The sequence below is a fragment of the Colletotrichum scovillei genome (assembly GCF_011075155.1).
Source record: "Colletotrichum scovillei strain TJNH1 chromosome Unknown Contig00004, whole genome shotgun sequence".
Lineage (NCBI taxonomy): Eukaryota > Fungi > Ascomycota > Sordariomycetes > Glomerellales > Glomerellaceae > Colletotrichum > Colletotrichum scovillei.
In genome coordinates, this window is record NW_023336262.1 from 1,783,146 (window position 1) to 1,806,493 (window position 23,348).

The window sequence follows — 23,348 nt, forward strand, 5'->3', positions numbered from 1 at the left end:
CAGACGTTACACGGCAATTCCTCGACTTGGACCTTTCTCAATTCGTGGCTTGGTCATCATTCCATTTTCTTCCTTCGCGCAGAGTCTAGTACAGGGCAAAAGTACCCCCAAAGTGGTGAGTCTTGACTTGCTTGGGCAGTCAGGTTGTGTGGTCGCAGACCACTCGAATCCTTCCCTTGCCCCAACCCGAACCACCAAAAGCTGACGCCGCCGCCAAAGACGCGATCGCGATCGCAACCTTCCGACACTTCGCCTTTCTTTCGCCATCTTGTCGTTGCGCTGACTTGCGCTACCGCTTCCCGACACTTGCCACAAACACCTGCGGCATATCGAGTCTACCCTGCATTGCGCCCGCATCCCAACTTTGTGCCTCGACACCGACCCTATCTTGAGACCCTGCGCATTGCGGAACCTCCCACCGACTGCCATCTCCAATTGCTCCTTACCTTGCATCCGTACACGGGTCGACCGATCCGACCTACGATTCCCGTTGCCTGTCAGAACCTGTGGCAAGATTGCGCTTTTACTGTGGCGCCTTATCACATTGCGACACCGTCAGCAGCCTCGACGTCTAGCTGCCTTGCGCCCTTCGCCCTCTGCAAAGTAACGAGCTTCCCAAGCAGTCACTGACCTTTGAGGCGAAACCACGGTCATTGGTCTTATCCCAAGACTTCGGACTGTGACCAACGAACTTCGAGTAGCGCATCTTTGAAGGCCGGACGGTCACATTACTTGCGCTTCATACACTTGGCCGGGCCTTGTTGAAGTACTCGGCCACTGCACCAACCTGCCGAGACCGCTCCTCCGGGGTTAGGCTGCCGACGGTCTGGCCGTTGTCAACGTTTCAGTGGCTAAATTTGTACACTCATCCTGAGTGTCTGACAGCCAACTCGTCGAGCCCTTTACCCTTGCCTCGCCGTATAAGGGATCTTTGTCGGCCAGTGCCATCACTGGTTCCGAAGCGAAGAGTATACACCTGCGTGTGTTGTGCTAGATAGGACTTCGAGTCCGGAGCACGTTTTCATATCCGTGGAAGCCATCGCCAGAGGTCTTTTACGACGCAGCTACCTGTTCCACGGATTCCATTGCCATCATGACTCCCACACCACCATCCACGACGCCCTCCTCGGGATCAGGTCGGTCACCCGAGGAGCAGTTCCGAGTCGTGAGGAAGAGGAATAGAGTACCTCTCAGCTGCTATCCGTGTCGGACTAGGAAGTGAGTGCCAGATAAATACCCCATATCGACTCAACTCGCTAACTTGCTTCACAGATTGTGAGAAAAGATTCACGGCCCGTCACACCAACGCAAACTGACCGATTTGTAGGAAATGTGACAGAGGTCACCCGTGCAGCAATTGTGTAAAGCGTGAGGGTGGTGACGCGTCCTCATGTTCATACGCAACTCCTGCTACTCGTAAAAAGAACCAAAGTCAAGGCTCTTCGAGCCCCGATGACATGCAGAACCGTATTGACCGTTTAGAAGGCCTAGTCTTGTCTTTGATGCACGGAGGTGCTACTATTGACCCTTCTACCGCAGCAGCAGCGGCCGCCGTGACAGGCGCCTCGACAACCAAGTCGAATACTGACAGCACACCTACCTCGGCCAAGATTGATCCCGACGACGAGACGCAAATGCGAGATGACGACGAAGACAGTGATCCCGATGGCGAGCTAGCGACATCTTTGGGCGTATTGAAGGTCGACTCAGATAAGGGCAAGTCAATGTATATTGGCCAGGAGCACTGGCACACGATATTGGCGGACATATCCGAAGTCAAGACATATTTTGCGAATCACAAGAAGGATTTGGAAAAGAGCTATGAAAAGGTCATGATGTCGAAACCGGCCAGCGCCAGAGAAGGACCTACGTTTTTGCTTGGAGCCGCGCCAGCTACCGAGATCGAATTGCGAGCAGAATTACCACCCAAATCGGCCGTCCTTGCGCTCTGTTCCAGATACTTCAACTCGATGGACAATGCGGTTAACATCATCCACGCGCCGACTTTCCAGCAACAACTTCGAGCCCACTGGCAAGACCCGTCAAAAACGCCCATCATGTGGCTTGGGTTGCTCTATTCGATCTTGTGTCTCGCCATGCTGAGCTACCACAAGGTAGGGGACGAACCGCCGGAATGGAAGGGGCGGACGCTGGATTTGGCTTCTGAGTATCGACTACGCACCGTCCAGTGCCTGATTGCGGCTGATTACACCAAGCCGGTGGAATACACCGTGGAGACGATGCTTCTCTATGTGTTTGGAGAATACTCTTCGAGATGGGATGCTGATCTGGGGCTGTGGCTGATTGTGTCCTTACTCACAAGAGTTGCCTTCAGGATGGGGTACCACCGCGACGCAAAGTGGTTCCCGACGATTACACCGTTTCAAGCAGTGAGTTGTAGTGGTCTAGATATCTCGTGGCAAGTAAGTGTTAACATGGTATTTTAGGAAATGAGGCGGCGTACGTGGGCACTGGTGAGGATGGCCGACGTGGTGTTCTCGCACCAAGTTTCGCTGCCATCCATGATCTACGGTCATGATTGTGACACTCAGTTGCCGAATAACATCTTTGACGAGGAATTTGGTCCCAACACCAAAGTCTTGCCTCCTTCACGGCCGAAGACGGAGCCCACTCCGATTGCGTACATGATTGCCAAATCCAAGCTATGCAACGAGATGGGCGACATCTTGCAGGCCACCAATCGTGTGGGCAGGCAACTACCGTACGACGAAATTCTGCGGTTCGATGCCCGGCTTCGAGAGATCAACGACGAGATTCCGCCTCATCTCAAGGTTGCAGCCTTGGAAGGTTCGCACGACCCAGTCACTTTGATCATCGCGAGGTTCAATATCAACGTGCTCTACCTCAAGATCCTCTGTCTATTGCACAAGAAGTACGTGCCGCGAGCTCGTACAAACCCGCGATATGCGTACTCGCGCAGAAGTGCAGTAGAAGCGGCTCTAGAGACGTTGCGGCATTTGGTTACTCTCGACAGAGAATCACAGCCTAGTGGCAGACTTCGATCTTTGAGGTGGTTCGTGAATTCGATAGCAACCAAGGACTTCCTTCTGCCTGCCATGCTGGTTGCACTTGACCTCCACCACGACCGGGTTGCGGAAACGAGCGATGACCGCAGGGCGTCAGAGTCGGCCATGTTCTGGACCCCAGAGCAGCGAATGGAGATGCTTAGCAACTTGGAGCGGACCAAGGAGATCTGGCAAGGGCTTGCGGACGGGTCGATGGAGGCTTTCAAGGCATCCAAGGTGTTGGACATTATTCTGGAGAAGATCAAGGGCCCCAATCCTGAACCAGAGATCTTCAAGAACGAAAGCTTCCCGGGTTTTGAGACAAACCCGGAAATGCAGTCGGACCACAATGCGGCAATGACTCTGGGTATGCTCTCTGGTGGCATGACGCCAAACACGGCAGCCGCGCTTGAAAGCAGTATGCAGAGTACGAACTCGTTTAGCGGCATGGACTTTGGAGTGTCGTTACCCATGACGGGCCCGGGCATGACGCCAAACTTCCAGGGTGACATTGGCATGAACAACGCGGGGTCTCCGTTCTCGATGTTTACAAACTTCGAGTCTGGCGGAGATTTCCCCGCCAACTTCGACTGGGTATGTTGCGATTCCGCCAATGGCATAATGAGATGGTGACTGACAATGGACTAGAACGCATTTGAGACGTACACGCAGAACGCGAACTGGGCAGCTGATACAGGGTTTGGGCAGATCTATCCAGGTCAATCCTCGCCAGAAACAGACAGCAACGGGATGCCGTTTGGCAACGCCAACGGCGGCATGGCAGGCTGAGGATGCGTTAAAGGCCCGAAGCGCGGGGAGAGCAGTGCAAGGGTGAGGGGTAATGTGACGATGAGATCAATGACAGAATCAGGAAGGCCTGAGCGATTGGTTCGTTCAGGTGGACAAAATGGGGAACTAGGCATACTCACCTCCGCGTTAGGCTCGGCATGGTAGGATAGAAAGATGAATCCAGATCTTTAGGACATTTGGAAAATACAATACCCTGCTCCCTTTTTTACACGTGCTTCTTGTTCTACCTTACGCAAGTTACACGTGCCAGAGAGATGGGAGTGGTCAATCGTGGAGACTCCGCCTTGAGGTGACATTGGACGAACCGCGAGTGTGGTGTGGTGGTTGGGATGACAGGTCCCAAAGCGGGCGTGGGGAGGTGGCCGTCCGGCGTGGCATTCGGCGCCCATGCCGGCGGTATGCACAGGATTCGGTCCGTCCCTGACACCATGTGCGACGGCTGAGGTGGGCGGGCGGAGGTTTGGCGGAGGTGATGGTGGTGTTTGGTGGTGGTGGTGAGTGAGCGAGTGATGATGTCCTGCAGATGCCAGCAGCAACTCTCTTTCTTTCCTTAGGTTAGGTTTTTCCCCGCGCCGTGTGCCTTGCGTCAGGCCCAAAACGTCAAGGTGAAATGTGAATCCTGTGCCTGCAGCGTGGTGAAGGAATAATGCGGGGAGAGGGGATCTTGGCTTGCGCGTATTGGTGGGGGTATAGGCAGGAACAGGAACAGGAAGTTGGGAACACTCGCGCGGCGTTAGCAAACATGGCACGCCGCGCGCCGCACGCCGCACCACGACCACGGGATCTTTGAGTCGTTGGTTGATGGTTCCCTCCCCTTCAAGCACCCGTGGACGCGGCGACGCGCGAGCACTGTCCACTTGACGTTGCCGAGTCATGTCGCCGGGCAGGTAATCTGTCCACTGCGTCCAGTACCTATTTACTTTTTTATCTGTAATTAATGAAAGCATAGACAAGTAAGTGATGGCTCACTTTTTTGATAGCTCTTGTTAGTGGCCGATACGCGCCAACGAAAGCGAGGTACGAATATTAGTGAACAATAGCGCGTCAGGTACGAAGATACAGAGAAAAAGAGAGAGGTAGAGCAACAGTAAAGTTTGCTGTTTGGTATCAAGATCAGCAACGGCATCACTTCTTCGGTCTTGGCAACGGCCCCCTAAGCTTTCCAAGTTTCCATCTCATTTCTCGGCCATTGCTTAACTTTTTTTTTCCTTCTCTCAACCACTCAAGGCAACCTCAACTCCGCCCCTTCTCCTGTTTCCCATCGCGGACATCTAAACCCCCCTCCCACCCTTCGCTTAAAGCCTTGACAAGCACAACGACCAAAAAGAACAAGACCCCGGTAGTAGTCGTTGACTTGACCTTTTCGGACCTTGGCAACACCGATACATCACTATACCAGTCTCCAGGAAAGTCCCAAATACCCCGTTTGGTAGCGGCATCCCGGAGCGGTGAGTGATGGGATAACCCCGCTGATAGGGCCGATCGTCTACTACCCCAGTTAATACGACCCCCTTTCACAGCCGCCTTCTTGAAGAAAAATCGAAAGAAGGAGGTGGGGGCGGGCGTCCGCTCAAGTTCTCCACGGGACCTTGCCCTGTTGACCTTCTCCCGTCCCCGGCCCCGGGTCTGGGAAACTGCAACAACGAGAAAGGCAGAGGAAGGGGAACTCGTATTCTTTCTCTTTTTTCTCCTTTAGTTCAAAAGTCGACTTGGTTCCTGGTTCCTGGCAAGTTTTCTTCTTAGGCGAGGAACTAGGACTCGACTTCAATCTCCTCAAAGGTTTCCACCATCCACCTCTTCATAGTCCACCAACGATTATTTGATCATTATTATCCGAGCCTTCTCACCATCGACTACCTTGCAGCGAGAGAGTCAGTAAACGAGGGTATCACTATCCTTTCGGATAGAAGACAGCCTGATTGGCTTACCCAACATCGCGCCCCGGCCCCTGAGGACCCCGAAAGAGAGCCAGACGTCGCCTGTTCCGCTGACTACGGCTTCGGGGGTAAGTAGCCTTACTCAATCTCCGCCGTAGCTCATCTCTTATAATCTGTTAAGCTTTCGCAAAGCCGGCCCAGCGCCCCGGTTTCCTTCAACGCACATCAGCAAGCTTCCCAGCGGGCGGCTGAACCGCAAGTCTCGCCTACGCTATCTCAAAGCATCGCACTCTTGCCGCCGCGCCCTACTCCGTATTCCGCCGCCTTATTCGGGCTCTGGGGGGGATCCCCTGCTCCAGATCGTGCGAGCAAAGGCTTGAGAGCGCAGACCGGGCATGGGGCCAACCGACTAATCTTGTCAAAAAAAAAGTTCAGACTGAAGGTCCGCCAAGAACTCTATCCGATTACTCGTTGCTGTTCTAAGCCCGTTTTGGGTTGAAGGTTGAAGGGGAGACAAACGAACATATAAGTTACGACTTGGACGCCTTTCACGAAGTTCCACGCTTTCTTTTCGCTGTTTAGACTTGTTCTGTACACACTCATTTTTGTTTGTTGTTTCGTCACTTTTCTTTACTTTCTTTTCCTGTTTAGTCTCTTTTCTTTCTTTCTTCGAATATCGGTCACTCTCTCACTCTCACTCTCGGAAACCTGAAAGCCCGTGGAACGATGAAGGCTCCACGACTTGGTCGATCTTGGCGGCCGCCGCCGTCTGCACCAAGGCGCCGTCTCGGCACTGAGCGCGGCGGAATGGCGGTCACAGACGATATACCAGGTCATGACGGACCGATTCGCGCGGACGGACGGGTCGACGACGGCGAGGTGCGAAATGTCGGATCAGACGTACTGTGGTGGTTCGTGGTTGGGCATTGCGCAGCAGTTGGATTACATTCAGGGTCTCGGTGCGACGGCTATCTGGATTTCGCCCTTTGTGAAGAATGTCCAGGGCAAATCCCGTGACGGGTGAGTTGATGCCTTTTCTTTGCAGTCATTTTGAGTTGAGGCCCAGGAAGTTGTGCTCTCATGAGAGTTGATAAACAGCTCAAAAGCGAACACTCAACCCAGCTCAGCATATGGGAAACTCTTACTAACACAGCATCAGCGAATCGTACCATGGCTACTGGGCGCAGGACATCTGGGAGGTCAACCCTCGCTTTGGAACCGCCGAGGATCTCATCTTCCTCGCCGATGCCATCCACGCCCGTGGTATGTACCTCATGGCCGACGTTGTCACAAACCACATGGCCTGGCTCGGTCCCGGCAATACGGTCGACTACTCCATCTACCGCCCTTTTTCCAACGCCTCAGCCTACCACACGCCGCCATGCGTCATCGACTATTCCAACCAGGACTCGGTCGAGAGATGCTGGCAAGGTACTGACGCCGCTTCGTTGCCGGATCTTCGCACCGAGGACCCACGCGTGCGCCAGGTCTTCAACGCCTGGATCAAGCGCGAGGTCCGCCGCTTCGGCTTCGATGGCCTGCGACTCGACAGCGCAAAGCACGTCGAGCCGTCCTTCTGGCCAGCGTTCGAGGCCTCGGCCGGCGTCGCCGCCTTTGGCGAGGTCTTCCACGGCGACCCTGTCTATGTGGCCCCGTACCAGGACGTCATGAGCGGTGTTATGAACTACCCCGTGTACTACTGGCTTACCCAGGCCTTCCAGTCGACGACGGGCAGCATCTGGAACCTTTCCAATGGCATCAAGACGCTCATCGCAACGGCGCGTGACCTGACTCTGTACGGGGGCTTCCTCGAGAACCACGACCAGCCCCGCTTCCTGAACCACACCTCGGATCGCACTCTCCTCAAGAACGCGCTGACCTTCAGTCTCCTTATGGATGGCATTCCCATCATCTACCAGGGTCTGGAGCAGGGGTTCAACGGCGGCGAGACACCGTACAACCGCGAAGCGCTGTGGCAGACGGGGTTCAACACGCAGTCGGAGCTCTATCGCTGGATCTCCAAGTTCGTGTCCCTGCGCTCGACGCTGGCGGCGCTGGATGGCGGGTACCTCTTTTACAAGTCCCAGCCCATCCACACGGACGACCACACCATTGCCATGCGCAAGGGCTTCGACGACGGGCAGGTTGTGAGCGTCTACTCCAACGTCGGCACCAACCGCACCTACAGCGTGTCTCTGGCCCAGGAGGACACGGGTTTCCGGCCGTGCAAGCTGATCCTCGAGGTCGTCCAGTGCCGACCCTACGTGACGGATGCGACAGGCGTGCTCAAGGCGACGAGCGGGAGCGGGGAGCCGCTCGTGTTTGTTCCGGCAGACAAGGTCATGGGGACGGGTATCTGCGCAGGTGGCATAGGCAAGCGTCCTCCTCCTCCCCCTCCCCCTCGTCGTCACAAGCCTTCTCCTCCACCTCCACCTCCCTCTGGGACATCCACCGCAACTGCTGCCCGCTTCTCCACCACGCGCCTCGCTGTTGAGAGTACCGATTATAACTTAGATTCTATAGGACGTTTTAATAACATCACTTTGTCGCCTTGCCTGACATCCCAGCTTTGATACGTGTTCCGAAAATTCGAAACTAAAAGAAACAGCAGACTTTACATGCGAAAAAAAAAAAAACAAGACGAAAACAACAAAATCAAACTCCCGACCAAACAGCAACAAGTCTTCTTTTCACAACGCTCATTCGACAGCTTACTTTCCTAGATATTAGTGTGTAGTTTTTTGGTGTATTCCTTTCCGTCCTCTCACCCACCTTGGGTGACGGACTTGTATATCGGTAGGCAAGCAACTGGGCGAGAAGCCCAGGGGGGATTATTCACTTCTCTGCTCTAATGGTTGGTTATCCAGGACAGCCCGAGGACACACACTCGAGGCATCCTTATACCCGCAAGACCACCTTTAGGCGTACATAGTTTGTGTGTCGTATTTTGCGACCCCGAACATAACTTTACAGCAATGAACATATGGGAGCTCTACACTTGTAGAAGCCACGGTTTTCACTCTCACACTTTGTTCTCGTGGTGGAATGGTTACTGAGACTGGTGATATATTTGTGTGATTCATATCCCTATGCGATGCTGCCACCCGAAATTGTAATAGTATATACAAGAAGTTGAAAAAGGTCAAAGGTGAAGATGAAGAAACGATTCAGAGTCCAGCTCCAGAGGATCGATCTCCTGATTTATGCCAGCCCGAAAGCCCCCTTGGCCCTAGCCCAGTACGCGACGCGGTCTTCGGTGCCCGAGGTGCCGATGCAGTCCATGTAGAGGGTGAACCCCTTCACCGTGCCGGCCGCGAGGTTCTCCCTGACGTCGGCGTCGCACTGCGTGGTGAGGAACCAGGCGGCCGAGCCCCAGGTGTAGTCGTCGGGCATGACGAGCTCGAGGATCTGGTTCTTCTTGTCGTCGGTCAAGCTGTTCCCGTCCGTGACGCCGCCCGCGATTTCCGTTGCCTTGTCCTTCAGTTCCGGGATCGAGAGGGCGTACATGAGATTGTACTTCGCCATCTGGAGGTTGCGGGTTCCCTGTCCCGGGCGACCCGGTTCGGGGAAGTGGTTGCGGTTGTAGCGGAAGTCGCCCGTCTCAAAGGCCATTAGGGAGAGGAGGGCGGCCATCTCGCCCTTTGTTGTGACGTTGTATTTTTGGAAGGCTTGCGGGAGGTAGGATGCCACGTGGGACGCCGTTGCGCATTCGTCTGCGAAGGTGGTTACGCCGTCGCAGGAGGTTGATTTGGGGGCCGTTGTGGCGATGATGGATGTTGCGTTCAGGGGGGCGTCTTCGGTTGCGCGGTGGGTTAGGAGGATCGGTTTGGCGAGGGTGGAGGGGAGGAGGAGGAGGGAGAGGGAGAGGGGGAGGAGGGTTGTGAGGAGCATTTTGGAGGTTGTTGTTGGTGTTGTGGTGTTGGTTTGAGGCGGGATGTAAGTGGTGTAAGAGGTGGATGGATCTTGTGTAAGGTCGAGAAGAGAAAGCGTTGGATGGCGATAATGCTGATCGTGAACCGTGATATAAGAAGCCAAAGGTTACACTGGTTATAAGAGAAAGGCTTTTTCAAACGGGATAAAGACCCCGAGTACAGAGTACGGAGCCGCAGCAGACGAGGGAACGATTGTAAGGTGGCAGAGTGAGTGACACAGTCAGATCAGAAAAAGAAGCGAAGGACTGACGAGAGACAGAGAGAAGATGTGAAGACGCAAGGAAGAGCGAGGTGTTTGTCTTTTTTTGGGAACCCCGGGAAAGGAACCAAAGGATCAAATGAACCGGGCTGGGATCTGTGGGTTTTGAACAGTCCCGCCCCTGGGCACAGCATCTTTTGACGCGGGCTCACTAAAGCCGGAAGGTGGTCATGCGCGCGTGCCGTGTAGAGATGCTTCCTCTTAGTACGAGAATGCAGGAACGAGAGCCAGTGCCTTGCTCCGTTCGGAGTTCCCTTGGTGGAGGTCCTGGAAGAAAGGTGATCTTCCGTCGCCCTCCGCGCGCTTGCGCCAGTAAGATTTGCGGTTTTGCTCTCCACATGGGATGGCCCTGTTCAGAATCATTGCCGCTGTCCGCATATTCGGCAGAAAGACGTCTAAAGAAGTAAAGTTCTTGAACAAGTTTGTGAGGGGGTTTCCCAGGATAGGGGGTAAAAGAAGGGATGGGATAGTTCTTCGTTAGCCAGAGATCTTCGGCGAGGCCTCTGCGAGGTGCTCGTGGTGAAACGAAACAGGGGCCAAGCCTACCCCCGTCGACATGTCAAAAGGATGCAGCTGCGCCGTAGTGATTGGCTGAGGGGCTGCGGCTGATGGTGCGGAGCTTCGTGATGTTGCCTCCCTTCCCACCCCAGCTCGGGGGGAATTTGGAGGGGCAATTGGTTGATGCCGTTGCTGCCGAAAGGGCGGCAGAGTGAAATGCCTGAAGGAGGCTGGCTGGCTGGTGTATGTTTTCCCATTCCCGTCACCTGTCGTGTAAGTCTTGTGGGGTTATTTGGCGAACAACATGGACTGACAAACGCAAGTGGCCGCGGCAGCTTGCACGCATTTCGAAACCCACATACACGTAGTATGGCATACTTTTCTCTTCCTGGGCGGCAAGACTTACTGTCATCCTGTCTTTCATAGCAAGAGTCAGGGGTAGTCCCAGAAGGACGCTCGTGTATTCTGCACTGTTGCAGATAGACTGGCGCGAGAGATGATGATCCGTCTTGGTTCATGCGCCTCGGACGGCCAGCCTTACTAAGGACTGGGGTGTGTCACTGTGGTACTATGTATACTACCCGCACTGGCGGCCTTGAACTGTACCCAGAATCAAGGTTAATTTTGGCAGAGAGCATGACAAAGAACCCTGTGAAGTCTTTGTCCGTGTTCAAGATGTTTGATTACGGAGGAAAATGCACACAATGGCAGCAGGGAATTGTTCGACCTCTGGCGAACATGGGCGCTGAGTGAGATGTTGAAGCGAAGGATTTCGAGTCCGATGAACTGCCCTGTTCAAAGCCCCTTCCTTGTCAACTGCAGCCACAACCTATGCTCTGCCCTTGGCTGCTTGACTAAGCAATTCCCCGGTCTCCACCTATCCCAAAGCAGATTGACCAATGAGAATGTGTGCCTGGCCTAAGGTAGTGACCATCAGCGCTGAAGTGGTCGTCGGCTCCTCAGCCCATTGAAGCTCCGCGACCGCGATAAATCAATCATTCAATCCTCCCCTCGTCGCGACCATATTCAGCTTCGACTCGACCGCGCCCCATCGAGTCAACCCACACAATCCGACAACCCACGCGCGCCCCCGCGCAGATACAAACCACACGCACATACACACCTTTGACGAACAAAAAACCATGGGCGAGAACCAAGCGAATGCCGCCAACGCGGCGCAAGGGCCGGCTCCGACAATGCAAATGTATCGAGAGGAACAAGTCCGCCTGCGCCAGATGCTGGATAAGAGGGCAGTGATCGCCAGGAAACTCGCCGCCATCGAGGCCGACATTGAGCAAAAGGAGACGGCCTACCTCGACAGCACACCAAACGGTAACATCATTGCCGGCTTCGACAACTACATCAAGGGCTCCGGCGCAGCCGCCCAGCGGCGCAAGGCCGGTGCCACGGAGCAGAACCGCGTCTTTTCGCGGAGTTCGGTCTCGTATCGTCCTGGCAGTGTACGTCTCTCCATCAGCCGATATCACTCTGGACACAGCCGCTAACACAAAAAAAACTTGTAGGAAGCCACGACGCCCGGCTCGACCCCCGCTTCGCATGCGCCGACTCCCTTGTCGACGTCCTTCAAGGACGGCGGCGGCTCGAACCACGCGACGCCGACGTCCGCGACGGCATCGAAATCCGGCAAGAAGAATAAGAAGCAGACCGAGGAAGACAGCGATCACGACTCGCAAGCGCCGAACAAGAAGCGCATCAACTTTGGCGCTGGACGCAAGTAAGGAAGTTTCGGTACGACGGGCTCTATCCTATATGTTGGATGAATCGGCAAAGAATGATGTTACGAAACTTTTCTTGGGATTATGGCAATTTCATTTCGCGTACTGCTGAGGGAGCTACCTTCTGCGTCACAGCGGTTGCAATCTTCCTAGACCCCTAAGGAAGTCTTGCGATTGTGACGTTGGGGATCAAGGAAGCTGCTTGCCCAGCATCGCTTACTTTCAGACGTATTTGTATATAGTTCATGCCCAGGCGACAAGTGTAGAAAGCTTGGCCTAGATGGCAAAGAAACGTTGGTGGGAGTTGAGGAGTTCCGGAACCACGATACCCTGAAGGGCTTTCCAGCAGGAAACCTCATCCCAATCACAGAGTGTTGGGCAATTTATTGTGGCCCATTGGCTCATTTTTCATCCAATCCGTCTGTCCCAGTAACATATCAGAGATGGGAGGCAAAGTGCCCAAAAGTGTGTGTCTTTGGCCGAGGCTAAGGTCTGTTGCGGGCACTTTTGCACCGAGACGTTGCAAAAGTTCGCCCCCACTCGGTACTTTTGCGCCGTTGGACCCTTGATGCTACGACGGAACGAGAATCTGCTCATATCTTCGTATTGATGCATTGAGACCGCCTGCCGACTTGAGAGCACCTCTCTGCCCAAACATTCCAAAGTACTCTCTTTGGGTCAGTCTAGGACAGCATGGGGTACAATCTCGGCCTTCGTTGTCACCTTCCTATAGGGTCCTATGGAAGCGAGCTGCCCTCTGTGCTGGTAGAATCTTTGGTTCGAGAAGAGTCAAACAGGAGGATAGACACCTAAAAGGGTGGACTATGGGATGAGAGGACAATGTACATGGAGGAGAAAGATATCTGCCTACCTAATACTGAAACTCAACCTATAATGGGTATATTTAACGAAGTAGAGAAACACCCTACTCAGATGTTCTCAATTTCCCAGGCCTGCAAGCCTCTCATGTTGCCAGCGATATCTCGAGCAATGGCCGGTTTCCTCAGGCAGCTACCTACCAAGCAACTTTTTACCCTTAGTATCATCACCCTTCTCACTCGCCGCCCGCCGCCGCCGCCGCTTCAATACGTGTATGGGAAAGTTATTTGTTCAGTATTATCACCAAGGCCCATGGCGTGGCGGGGAATGACCTCGTTTGTATGGCTCCACTCCTATGGGTCACGAATTCGAGTCTCGTGAAAAATCACTAGCATCGATACGACTGAGGAATAGTACGTAGAGAGTGAGCCTGGTGATTTTCGTAGGCCCCCCCGTGAGGGGGGCTGAGCTTTTGTACTTTTTCGAGATATTGCCTAGAGTTTGAATGTGTGTCATTAATATGGCGATTCATGATCGGAGGAAAAGGACAAGATGCAGGTGGTTCCCTTGCCGGTGCCTTATATGATGTATACTCCGTCGTCTGACGAAGCTTTCTCCGAAGAGTAGTTACCGGGTTGCCTTCTCCACGGACAGCTCTAAGCAAGTGAGTAACACCATAGGTACCGATCGCTTCGGAGCCGACGGGCGGCGGCAGCGGGCCAAACTGCAACGAGGGGCTTGAGGGGGGCCAGAGTCTGTGCAGCGCCTGCGCAGGGACTGAGAACCTTGTCGGCCCCAGTGTCTCTAACAGCCGTTGCTAGCCTGTCCCATAGCTAGTGCGGGGCTCTTCAACCGAGCTTCCATGCCCAGTGGAGGTCGGATAGTCGATCCCCCGTCGTCGTGTCGCAATTGACAATGCATGTTGACCGACATACATGTATACGACACCTTTCCCAAGCCTTGTGTATGTCTTCTGCCACTACTTTTTCTTTGAATCGTAATTGAGTCCACGAACCACCAGTACAGCGTGGTCCTCTAGCTCCTCATGATGACGATTCAAGCCTCCAAGTTTACCCCAGAGGTTCTGCTCTCTGCCCCGCGCAGGTCTCCGGGCATTCCTAACCCATCTGGCACGAAAGTGCTCTATACTGTGAGTTGGCTACCACCCAGAGGAGTCTTAGACGTTGCAACATTGCCAGAGGATTTCGTGCTTCTCAATTGAAGTGGTGAGCACAGATTAACGTAGCTCAGGTCTCGACCTACTCATTCGAAAGCCACAGCAAGACCTCTCAAACGCGTGTTCTCGATGTCGAGAGCGGCCATTCAAGCCTCCTTTACGAGGAAGCATCCTACAGTGACGTAACATGGATTTCAGACGAGGAGATCCTTATACTGCGAAGCGGTGACAAGGGGGCTACGACCCTTCTGCTGGGAGATGTTACGAAGCCGTCTACGTAGGTCGTCTCTGTCACCAAGCATGCTAAACCCTCCGTTGACGTCAGCCATTGCAGAGTCACCGAGATCCGCCACTTCGAGGGCAGCTTGTCGAGCCTGAAAGCCAAGCGACTATCCGACGATGAAGTCGCCATTGCCGTCGCCGTCTTGACAACCCCAGAGGGTGCCATGTACAACCCGGCAGCCGAGAAGAAGCAGTTGACGACGGGCAAGGTGTACTCGAGCCTGTTTGTAAGACACTGGGATGCCTGGGTTTCTGAAAACCAGAACTCCATCTGGTACGGTCTTCTGAAGAAGAGCGACAAGTCGTACAAGTTCGAGGGTCAGGGTCTGACCAATGCCCTCGAGGTCACACGGCTGGTGTCTCCGGTTCCTCCTTTTGGTGGCAGCGGCGATTTTGATATCGGAAAGCACGGCATCGTCTTTGTCGCGCGCGACCCCAATATCTCCCCGGCCATTTACACAAAAACAGACCTCTACTTCCTGCCTTTGAAGACCTTTGCCGAGAACAAGCCGGGATTGCCTCAAATCGTCAAGACTAGCAAGCTCCGTGGTTACTCGGCGGCACCCGTCTTCTCCAGGGACGGAAAGAAAGTCGCCTTTACCCGGATGAAGAGTGATCAGTACGAGACTGACAAGCCAAGGCTGCTGCTTGTTCCCGACGTGTTTGACCTGGCAAGCGTACAAGAGTTCTACCAGACAGACGACGGCGCCGGCGGCTGGGACGCGCGGCCCGAATGGATCACCTGGAGCAAGGACGATTCGGAGCTGTACGTATCGGCGGAAGAGCACGGCCGTGCTAAGCTCTGGAAGCTGCCGGCGACTCCGCACGAGGCGAAAGACCTTCCCGCAGCAATCTACGAGGAGGGTTCTGTTGTCGAGGCGAAGCTATTGGGGGATGATGGAGAGAAGCTCTTCATCAGCACATCATCTAGGGTCGAGAACTCGGCTTACTCCGTTCTGGATCCCGTCAGTCAGAAGACTGATCTCGTGTCCTCGAGCTCCAAGCACGGAAAGTCGTTCGGTCTGTCCAAGTCTCAGTGTGACGAGTTCTGGTACAAGGGAGCTGAGGGATACGACGTTCACGCCCTTGTGGTGAAGCCGTCCAACTTTGACGAGAACAAAAAGTACCCGCTCGCGTTTCTCATTCACGGAGGCCCTCAGGCCGCGTGGATGGATAGCTGGAGTACGCGATGGAATCCTGCCATCTTTGCGGAGCAGGGTTATATCGCAGTCATGCCCAACCCGACGGGAAGCACCGGTTACGGACAGCAGCACACCGACAATATTCAGAATGAGTGGGGCGGTCGCCCGTACGTGGACTTGGTGAAGTGTTTCGACCACATCGAGAAGAACATTTCGTACATTGATTGTGGCAACGCTGTTGCTTTGGGTGCTTCGTACGGAGGATACATGATCAGTGAGTCAAGACTGCAGTGTACGACGTCGTGATAGATGCTAATCCCTCGCAGATTGGATCCAGGGCCATGAGCTCGGAAGAAAGTTCAAGGCGTTGGTCTGCCACGACGGTGTATTCTCAACGCTGAACCAGTGGTCTACAGAGGAACTCTTCTTCCCTCTGCATGACTTTGGCGGTCCTCTTTGGGAGAACCGAGAGGGCTACGAGAAGTGGGATCCCGCCCATCATCTCGACCAGTGGTCGACGCCACAACTGGTCATTCATAATGAGCTAGACTACAGACTCCCCATTTCTGAGGGTCTCGCCATGTTCAATGTTCTGCAGGCGCGTGGCGTTCCTAGCAAGTTGTTGATGTTCCCCGACGAGAACCATGTGAGTGCGCAGCTCTAGACGATGTTTATTGGATACTTTGATCACTGACGTGTGTGAACAGTGGGTTCTAAAGCCTGAAAACTCTCTTGTCTGGCACAGAGAGGTGTTGGGATGGATCAACAAGTACACAGGCCTCGACAAGTCTGAGGATGTGGCTATTAGGCAGTAATATGGAGTAGTAGGGTCTGAGAAGGAATGGTGAGAGTAGCAATATGTTGTCAATCGTGCGTCGTGGCGATACTCGAAAAGTTGAAATGTCATTCCTGATTGAAAATGATGAAGAGGATTCATCTACCTTGTGTTGCCAAGGCAAGGCATCCAAGCATAAGGTGCCAGAGGAGTGATGTGCGACTTTGAAGATGCCTGCCTTCCATTAAGGTTGTTCGAGAGCATTCGTAGTGGTAAGTGCCTTGAGGGCAAGTACAAGGTACAGTATCCACACTGTCGGGGGAGCTCTCCCCAACGGTTCCCCATCCTGCAGTAGCTCCCACCTCACCTCCTTCCGATACCTTTAGGTTCTGTTCACTGCTGGTCCGAGCTCCTTCCATTTCACCAAGGCTGAAATTTCGCGAACTTGCACCTTCTTCACTCGCCCTTCAACTAAAGAACGACTTGCACATGGGGATTGATGTGACCGACGGCTTTCCTCTACCCTATATATCCATTCAGCGACGACTTGCGACCCGTGAATTACGCGTCACAACATCATGCGAAGCTTCCTGAACCTACCTCAGAACCGAAGGTGACAGACGAAATCGCAAAACCCACGAACGAGCCCAGTCACAGCAAACCCGCGATTTCCTCTCGAGCCGCTTACTACCCTTGATTCTTGGCCCCGACAAAATCTTTGAGCTCTACGATACTCCCGAGGGCGGACCAAACACCTTAATTCCACGGAAAACACCCAACCAAATACACGAAAAGACAAACGGAAAAAGAAAATGACACCCCCACCTGTCCTCTTCCACGCCCTCCTCCGCCCCGCGGTCCTCCAGATCCTGCGCGCGACAGGATACCACGCCGCTCGGCCCGTGGTTCTCGACGCCGTCACGGAGCTCGCGGCGCGCTACATGTTCGCCCTCTGCCAGGCGACAGCGCGGCACGCGGGCGACAACGACCCGCAAGGTGACGCTGGCCCGGGCATGGTGGACGTACGCATGGCGCTGCAGGAGCTGGGTGCCGTGCCCCCGGACGACGTGCTCGCTGAGGGGCGAGGCGCGATATTGGGCGAGATTCTAGACTCGCTGGACGAGGAAGGAAGGAGCGAGGCTGGCGCAGAGCTCGCGACGGCGGCGGCGGCTGCTGCAGCAGCTGTGCCGGACGGCGAGGGAGACTTGACAATGGCGACGCCGACGGCGGTTGCTGAGAGGGGACGTGAGAGAGAGAAGATCGTTGAGGATACGAGAGGCGTGGACGAGTTCATCAAATGGTTCTCTGGACCGCGGAACAAGGCCATTCGCGAGGCGGCGGTTGGTGACGGTGAGCTGGAGTTGGGCGACTACTTGAACGGTTCGTTACCTCCGCCCCCTTCCAATCTACGGAACGGAGAGGAAAGAGAGAGAATTGCGACAAAGGCTAACACAATGAGACAGTTCTGAAGAAGAAGCACAGCAAGACGGGCGAAGACTCCAAGTACCACGGCACGATCATCGGCAAGGGCAACGACGTGGGCGAGGTCCAGGTCGAGGGCGGCGACCTCCCGAGCATCCACACCTGGCGGTCCAAGATGCAGGGCCCGCCACCTGGCAGCGCACCGTCGGCAACCTCGCCACGGATCAAGGAGGAGTCAAGACCGCCGAGCTCGGGGCTGAGCTCTGTGGGCGACAGGCTGGGCGACGACCGCGACAGCATGGACTTGTCATAGGGGGCAAACATGCGGAGACGGAATCGCACCGGCAGCACTGCCAGCCAGGCGAGCGTTGCCAGCGTTGCCAGCGTCAGCACGAGTAAGACCGAGGGCCGCGAGAGTTGCGCGGTCCGCCCGAGAGGGGGCCGGGGCCGAGGCGGCTCGATGGCGGGTAGAGGCAGGGGCAACAAGACCAGCGGTGGCAGAGTCACCAAGAACAATACGACTACTACGGCCAAGGCCAAGACCAGAACCAGCACCAGGTCCAACACGAAGACGAAGCAGAAGCAGAAGAAGAAGAAGAACAATGACGATGAGGATGGTGATTTCACGGCATAGCGCGGCGTTTTTTTTCCTTAATAAGGGGAGGGGAAGGTATCATTACTTATTTTTTTCGGGTCTGGCACTTGAGCGAGTGAGACAATTCCTCCTCCCCTGAACCAAACCAAAAAGTTTATTCGTCGCTTTGGAGGCGGGAATGGCAAGCATGGATCGACATACATGAACATGGGACGTCATGGGCTTTCATGAATACGGGAAGGAGTGTGCTCCTCCTCCTTCTTCACCTAGGAGGGAACGGGAACTCAGATGAGGGCAGCATTTATCATCTTCACACAGACTTCTCCAGCCGAGGGTAGGCAGGCTGAGGAATGAGGCCTGCTTTATTTTTTTTGGGCAAAGCATTGTATAGAGGCCCTTATCTCTAGGCCAATTACTGTTTCTACTTCACCTCAAGGGTCATTTTCCTATGTTGAAGTATGAGTTTCTATCGAGGCGTGCACCCTTCATCTATGTGATATCACGCGAGTTTGGCCGGGTCATGTATACACCCAGTATACCCAAGAGGTCAAAATGTCAAGATGTCAGAGTTATGGTTGATATGCTTCTGATTTCTCTCCGTGTCTAACCCCTCGATAGGGGCATTACACTACTATCATGATAGCCCTTGGATCATCTCTCGCCAATTGGTATATCCACCTCTTCTTCCCTTCAGGGGGGAGTTCTCTCTCCCTCCTTATATCCTCACGGGGGATGAAACAAAACCCAACAAGTATGTACCATGTTTTTTACCAATTTCATCCTGGGTTAGGTGTCCCCTTTCCCGGAAATGTTTCGCTTTGAAAGTAACTCCTGTGCCTGCCCTATGTCTTGCCAAAAATCGGCGAGATATGCTGTATGCCTCTTCCCAAAAAAATATACAGTTTGTGGCTCTTTCTCTTTCTGCCCTTCTCTTTCACCTGGATATATAAAAAACGAAAAGAAAGAAAAAAAGACACGACTGTCTAGTTGTCGCGGTGGGCCTGGGCCGTCCTCGACTCGTGCGCGGTGTGTCCCGGGTTTGGCAGAATATCGCCGTCGGCAGTGACGAGGTTGTCCTCGTAATCGGTGCTGTTCCTCAGCAGGCCCGCCTCCTCTCCGCTGCCGTCGTCGTTGTCGCTTCCGCTCGAGGAGGTGCCCGAGGCGTGCGCAACCTCCATGTGGCCGCGCTGAACCTCCTTCTGGGCGTCCTCGCGCATCTGAGTGATCTTGATGTAGTTGTACGCGACGATGGCGCCCATGGTGGTGACGAGACCGACAAAGTTGACGGGCGTGAGGCGGTCGTTGAAGACGATGGCGGCGGCGGAAATTGTCACGACCTCCTTGAAGATACCGGCGATGGAGAGCGTCACGACGGAGGTACGCTGCAGCAGAGCGAATTCCGAAGCTGTCATGAGGAAGGCGATACATCCGGGGAAGAGCAGGAACAGCGGCGTCGTGATGGCGCCCCATTCGGCGACGAGGACTTTCAGGCCCTCGATGAGGGCGGGGAAACCCTCGACGGGGATGGCGATAACGATCAACGTCAGGAACATAACGGGTGCCAGGAAGAAGATGCTGGAGAAGGGGTTTGACGTTGCCGGGTTGCGCAGGAGCAGGATCTGCGTCAGGCCCCATCTGAAACCAGAGAAGAAGGCCGCAGAGATGACGAGAATGAACCCGCTGACCTTGAACTCGACTTCTCCCGACACCATCAGAACGACACCCGCAGTCATTGTCGCAATGATAGCCACGAGGCGCCATGTGGGCTTCTCGAGTCTGAACAAGAAGGCGAAGATCAAAACGAACGCTAGGGAAGACGATTTACACATGGCTGGAGAGGAGTCAGTTGTTTGTGGTGAGCGTCGGTCGGCGCATGTCACTTACTGTAGAATGTGAGGGTGATAAACTTGAGCGAGGTGTTTCCGAGTCCAATATCGAGACCCGTTGCGGCACCACACGGCCCAATGCGTGTCAGATAGAACATCTTGGTCATGAGAGGTCGGTCGGGCTCGGATTCGTGCCTCGAGCGGCCCAGATCCGAATTGCGCACTCCATTGGACGGGCGCAGGGAGGGTATTAAGAATAGCACTGATGATGCGAGTCCGAATTGTACCAACATATGGCAGGCCGTCGTGAAAAGAGGGAAAGCAAAGTTGAGGCGGTTCTCGTCAAACATCCACTTGTTATACTGTGGGCCTCTGTGTCAGCTTGTGATCCTGCGGGCCGTAACGACGAAGAGCAGCGTATGGGCAAATGGGCTTACCAGTGAGATGCTGAGAGAAAAGAAGTACCACAGCAAGATCAGGGCGACGTTGACGGCGGATTTCCTAAAGACGTTTTGATCTGCTTCCTTCTTCTCCTCGGCCGAGATTTCGCCGCGGACGAAGCGCTGATCTAACCGGGTGTTGTTCCTCTTCTTTTGCTTCTTCCTCCTCTTATCTTTCTTGGTCAAACCCGTCTCCTCGTCATCATGGAGATCCTCGTCGGAAAAGCTGTCGTCGTCGATGTTCTTGGATGCCGATGGTGTTGCTCCGAGATCCTCCTCCGATATCTTTGGCTCTTCCAGCATGTTTCCCTGATTCCTTGACGGGACTCTTTGGTGGTTACTAGCGCCGGCACTTTGCATGAGCGAGCTGCGGCGCCGGCGGTGACCGGTTCCTTTCAATGGCTCCATTTCGATCTCGTCGTCGTCGGCGGCGACGGGAGGAGAGCGCTCTCGAGCGGCGGTGTTGAGGGAGGAAGAAGAAGGGCCCTGGCGCAACGATGCGTGGGCAGTATGAGCGGAAACGACGTCTCGTGGCCGTGGACCATCCGGGTTCGTGGGTGTGTTATCCGTGGTGGTCGCGTGTCCAGGCGAGGGTGCGGTAGGTGGTGGGAGGAGCAGAGGTGACGGGCTCAGGAGGCGACGGTTGGTGGTATCAGTAGTGTGGTGGTGGTCGTGTGAGGAGGAGGATGAGGAGGGGAGGGCGTCGTCGTGGTCAATGGGGTCGGGGGAAGATGACACGGCACTGGCAGCTGCTGAGACGGAAACAGAGGCAGATTGAGATTGAAGTTGAGAATGAGATTGAGATTGGCTAGGGTCTGGAGGCAGCAGGACATGCACAAGTGAAGAGGAAGTCGAGTCGGAGGGCGAGGAGGAGGATTGGGGCATGATTTAATCTGGGAATCCACAGCGGGATTCACAAGCACAACCTAAGCTGCCGGGGCTGGTAGGCTGGGCGTATGCGTACGGTGTGTATTACCGGGTCAGATCCAGTTTACCGGCCGTCGTTTTCTCTGGGCGCCGCAATACCTTTGCAGTAAAAAGGCAAGGTAGATCGGCCTAGGTCAATGGGGTCGGGAAGAGGGAACTGGGCGCAGTTGATTTGCTGTCGGGGTCTGGGCTTGTGGTGCTTTGGTGCAATGTTTGGTGCATTTGGAAGCACATTTGGAGTTAGGCTGGCGAGAGGACAGACTGCGCGTGAGAGAAAGGTCCTAATCCTGGTTCACGGCCACGGCGGTGCGGTGCGGATCATTTCTCCAGTCACAGGTGTCGCGCGGGCGCCCACACGCGGACGAGGTGGATACCAGACACGCTGAGTCTCTGAAAATGGTCCACTACTAGGGAGAAGGAGAGGGACGGGGCAGGCGGGCTGGGAGGGGAAAAAGGGGACCGGGGACTGCGGTGAGGTGGGACAGGCCCAAACCACCCAGGTACCTACCTTACCTTAGCTGCTTAGGTACCTTAGGTAGGTACCTCTGGAAGTTGCTGCAGGTACGTACCGCTGCCCACTGCCCGTCTGGCCCTGCAGCCCCCTGCCCATGATCTCGGTGGCTTATGCTTACCGCCAATTACCGCTACCGCACCCGCCTTCCACTCAACTTCTCAATCACTCTATGTACCTTAGTATTCGTACAGTCTGAACTTCTCCTGAGGACAGGTGCTTCAATCTCTGCAAAATGTCTCTGCTTCCTGCTCCCAAGATGAAATGTGGAGATGGTCTTGGCACGCCTCACGGTGGAGACGTCTCGTGGGCTTCTGCTGCAGCACTGGCACAACTGGACTTCGCTTCCAGGCTTTCTCTCATGGGCGGTCAGGGTCGTCATCAGGGATGACCTTTCCTTATGCTCCCTGTGACATGCCAGCTCAGAAGGACACTCACCAAGGCACGCGAGGAGAAGGAGAGGCGAATTCTGGGTGGTAATCCATACTACGTATGCAGAGCGGCCTGGCGAGAACAACTGTCAACAAATAGTGCATCCCACCACGGGCTGGATGAGGATCAATGGGCCTGGAAGAACTGAACGAAAGGAAGAATTGGGTCTGCCTGCAATAGCACCGGCTACTATGAGAGATTTCCCTCTCACGACTCACCACGGTCACCACCCGGGACGAATGAGGTAGTAACAATACGCGTGTTTTTTGAGTCATCATGCTTCTTCGTTCGTAGTCCCCATCTTCAGCTGGACAACGTTTCTTTGTCTTTTTTATGCTTTCCAGCGGCCCGTCACTAGTGTGTCCTTCTACTAAAGTATCTGAGATTACCTCGAGGTACGCGAAGTTAGCTGCAATGTGGTAGCCCCTTTATCCGTACTGATCCCCCCATCAACCTCACCTACACAGTGGTAAGTGACTACTGGTAACAGGTGAGGTCACAGACCGAGAAGCAATAGCATTACGCAAAAGTGGCCCAGATCGCCAGTAACTGAGGGTCGTCCGAAGATGTGATGCTTCAAGTTTCACGGGCGGTAAATGGACCCGTTCGTCCTACTAAAATGCTATCCGACACACACAAACCCAACACCTCCGAAAATGCAACCTCCCATTTAAGCTTGGCCCAGCCGTCTCTCACATCCAGAGTCACAGGATCTCGCATCCACTTGTTGGGGGCCCTGTTCGACGCAACCTTACCGCAACCCCCTCTCCCCTCAGTCCCTCCTCTCCTCTCCTCCGCCCCTCACCGCGGTTCCGTAGTCAAGCTGCAGGGAGGTCATTCATCGTGGGCAGTAGCACAAGTC

General features: G+C 54.6%; 7 protein-coding genes across 7 annotated transcripts; 5 read left to right on the plus strand and 2 right to left on the minus strand.

The window, feature by feature from the left end:
* Positions 1 to 368: 368 nt before the first annotated feature.
* Positions 369 to 3,858, plus strand: HER10_EVM0008033 (fungal specific transcription factor domain-containing protein). The gene is made up of 5 exons (XM_035477570.1): positions 369 to 1,218; positions 1,273 to 1,275; positions 1,328 to 2,390; positions 2,448 to 3,620; positions 3,675 to 3,858. Exons 1-5 carry the CDS (start codon positions 1,094 to 1,096, stop codon positions 3,813 to 3,815), a joined length of 2,505 nt encoding a protein of 834 aa, XP_035335131.1. The 5' UTR covers positions 369 to 1,093; the 3' UTR covers positions 3,816 to 3,858.
* Positions 3,859 to 6,434: 2,576 nt separating this feature from the next.
* Positions 6,435 to 8,286, plus strand: HER10_EVM0008707 (alpha amylase; the record flags this gene model as incomplete). Its single annotated transcript, XM_035478219.1, has 2 exons — positions 6,435 to 6,733; positions 6,873 to 8,286. Exons 1-2 carry the CDS (start codon positions 6,549 to 6,551, stop codon positions 8,284 to 8,286), a joined length of 1,599 nt encoding a protein of 532 aa, XP_035335183.1. The 5' UTR covers positions 6,435 to 6,548.
* A 499-nt stretch (positions 8,287 to 8,785) lies between these two features.
* Positions 8,786 to 10,254, minus strand: HER10_EVM0000786 (uncharacterized protein). Its single transcript, XM_035470554.1, has one exon. It carries the CDS (start codon positions 9,602 to 9,604, stop codon positions 8,915 to 8,917), a length of 690 nt encoding a protein of 229 aa, XP_035334604.1. The 5' UTR covers positions 9,605 to 10,254; the 3' UTR covers positions 8,786 to 8,914.
* Positions 10,255 to 11,544: 1,290 nt separating this feature from the next.
* HER10_EVM0013033 (histone acetyltransferase subunit NuA4) lies at positions 11,545 to 12,141 on the plus strand (the record flags this gene model as incomplete). The annotated part of the gene is made up of 2 exons (XM_035482405.1): positions 11,545 to 11,862; positions 11,926 to 12,141. 2 exons carry the CDS (start codon positions 11,545 to 11,547, stop codon positions 12,139 to 12,141), a joined length of 534 nt encoding a protein of 177 aa, XP_035335508.1.
* A 1,726-nt stretch (positions 12,142 to 13,867) lies between these two features.
* HER10_EVM0002312 (prolyl oligopeptidase) lies at positions 13,868 to 16,439 on the plus strand. Its single transcript, XM_035472029.1, has 5 exons — positions 13,868 to 14,107; positions 14,209 to 14,411; positions 14,469 to 15,832; positions 15,885 to 16,204; positions 16,266 to 16,439. The coding sequence occupies exons 1-5, from the start codon at positions 14,003 to 14,005 to the stop codon at positions 16,371 to 16,373; spliced, it is 2,100 nt and encodes a 699-aa protein (XP_035334710.1). The 5' UTR covers positions 13,868 to 14,002; the 3' UTR covers positions 16,374 to 16,439.
* Positions 16,440 to 16,756: 317 nt separating this feature from the next.
* HER10_EVM0010084 (bromodomain associated domain-containing protein) lies at positions 16,757 to 18,320 on the plus strand. Its single transcript, XM_035479554.1, has 2 exons — positions 16,757 to 17,713; positions 17,797 to 18,320. Exons 1-2 carry the CDS (start codon positions 17,146 to 17,148, stop codon positions 18,066 to 18,068), a joined length of 840 nt encoding a protein of 279 aa, XP_035335279.1. The 5' UTR covers positions 16,757 to 17,145; the 3' UTR covers positions 18,069 to 18,320.
* Positions 18,321 to 18,993: 673 nt separating this feature from the next.
* On the minus strand, positions 18,994 to 21,799 carry HER10_EVM0006001 (triose-phosphate transporter). Its single transcript, XM_035475599.1, has 3 exons — positions 20,614 to 21,799; positions 20,235 to 20,538; positions 18,994 to 20,181 (listed from the first exon to the last, which is right to left on the minus strand). The coding sequence occupies exons 1-3, from the start codon at positions 21,499 to 21,501 to the stop codon at positions 19,334 to 19,336; spliced, it is 2,040 nt and encodes a 679-aa protein (XP_035334989.1). The 5' UTR covers positions 21,502 to 21,799; the 3' UTR covers positions 18,994 to 19,333.
* Positions 21,800 to 23,348: the final 1,549 nt, after the last annotated feature.

Coding starts and splice junctions, on each gene's coding strand:
- HER10_EVM0008033 (XM_035477570.1), top strand. CDS start 1,094: ATGACTCCCACACCACCATCCACGACGCCCTCCTCGGGATCAGGTCGG. Junction 2,391..2,447: donor CGATTACACCGTTTCAAGCA/GTGAGTTGTAGT, acceptor ATGGTATTTTAG/GAAATGAGGCGGCGTACGTG. Junction 3,621..3,674: donor TCCCCGCCAACTTCGACTGG/GTATGTTGCGAT, acceptor ACAATGGACTAG/AACGCATTTGAGACGTACAC.
- HER10_EVM0000786 (XM_035470554.1), bottom strand. CDS start 9,604: ATGCTCCTCACAACCCTCCTCCCCCTCTCCCTCTCCCTCCTCCTCCTC.
- HER10_EVM0002312 (XM_035472029.1), top strand. CDS start 14,003: ATGATGACGATTCAAGCCTCCAAGTTTACCCCAGAGGTTCTGCTCTCT. Junction 14,412..14,468: donor GATGTTACGAAGCCGTCTAC/GTAGGTCGTCTC, acceptor CAGCCATTGCAG/AGTCACCGAGATCCGCCACT. Junction 16,205..16,265: donor TGTTCCCCGACGAGAACCAT/GTGAGTGCGCAG, acceptor GTGTGTGAACAG/TGGGTTCTAAAGCCTGAAAA.
- HER10_EVM0010084 (XM_035479554.1), top strand. CDS start 17,146: ATGACACCCCCACCTGTCCTCTTCCACGCCCTCCTCCGCCCCGCGGTC. Junction 17,714..17,796: donor GTTGGGCGACTACTTGAACG/GTTCGTTACCTC, acceptor ACAATGAGACAG/TTCTGAAGAAGAAGCACAGC.
- HER10_EVM0006001 (XM_035475599.1), bottom strand. CDS start 21,501: ATGCCCCAATCCTCCTCCTCGCCCTCCGACTCGACTTCCTCTTCACTT. Junction 20,539..20,613: donor TTTCTCTCAGCATCTCACTG/GTAAGCCCATTT, acceptor AGAGGCCCACAG/TATAACAAGTGGATGTTTGA. Junction 20,182..20,234: donor TATCACCCTCACATTCTACA/GTAAGTGACATG, acceptor ACTCCTCTCCAG/CCATGTGTAAATCGTCTTCC.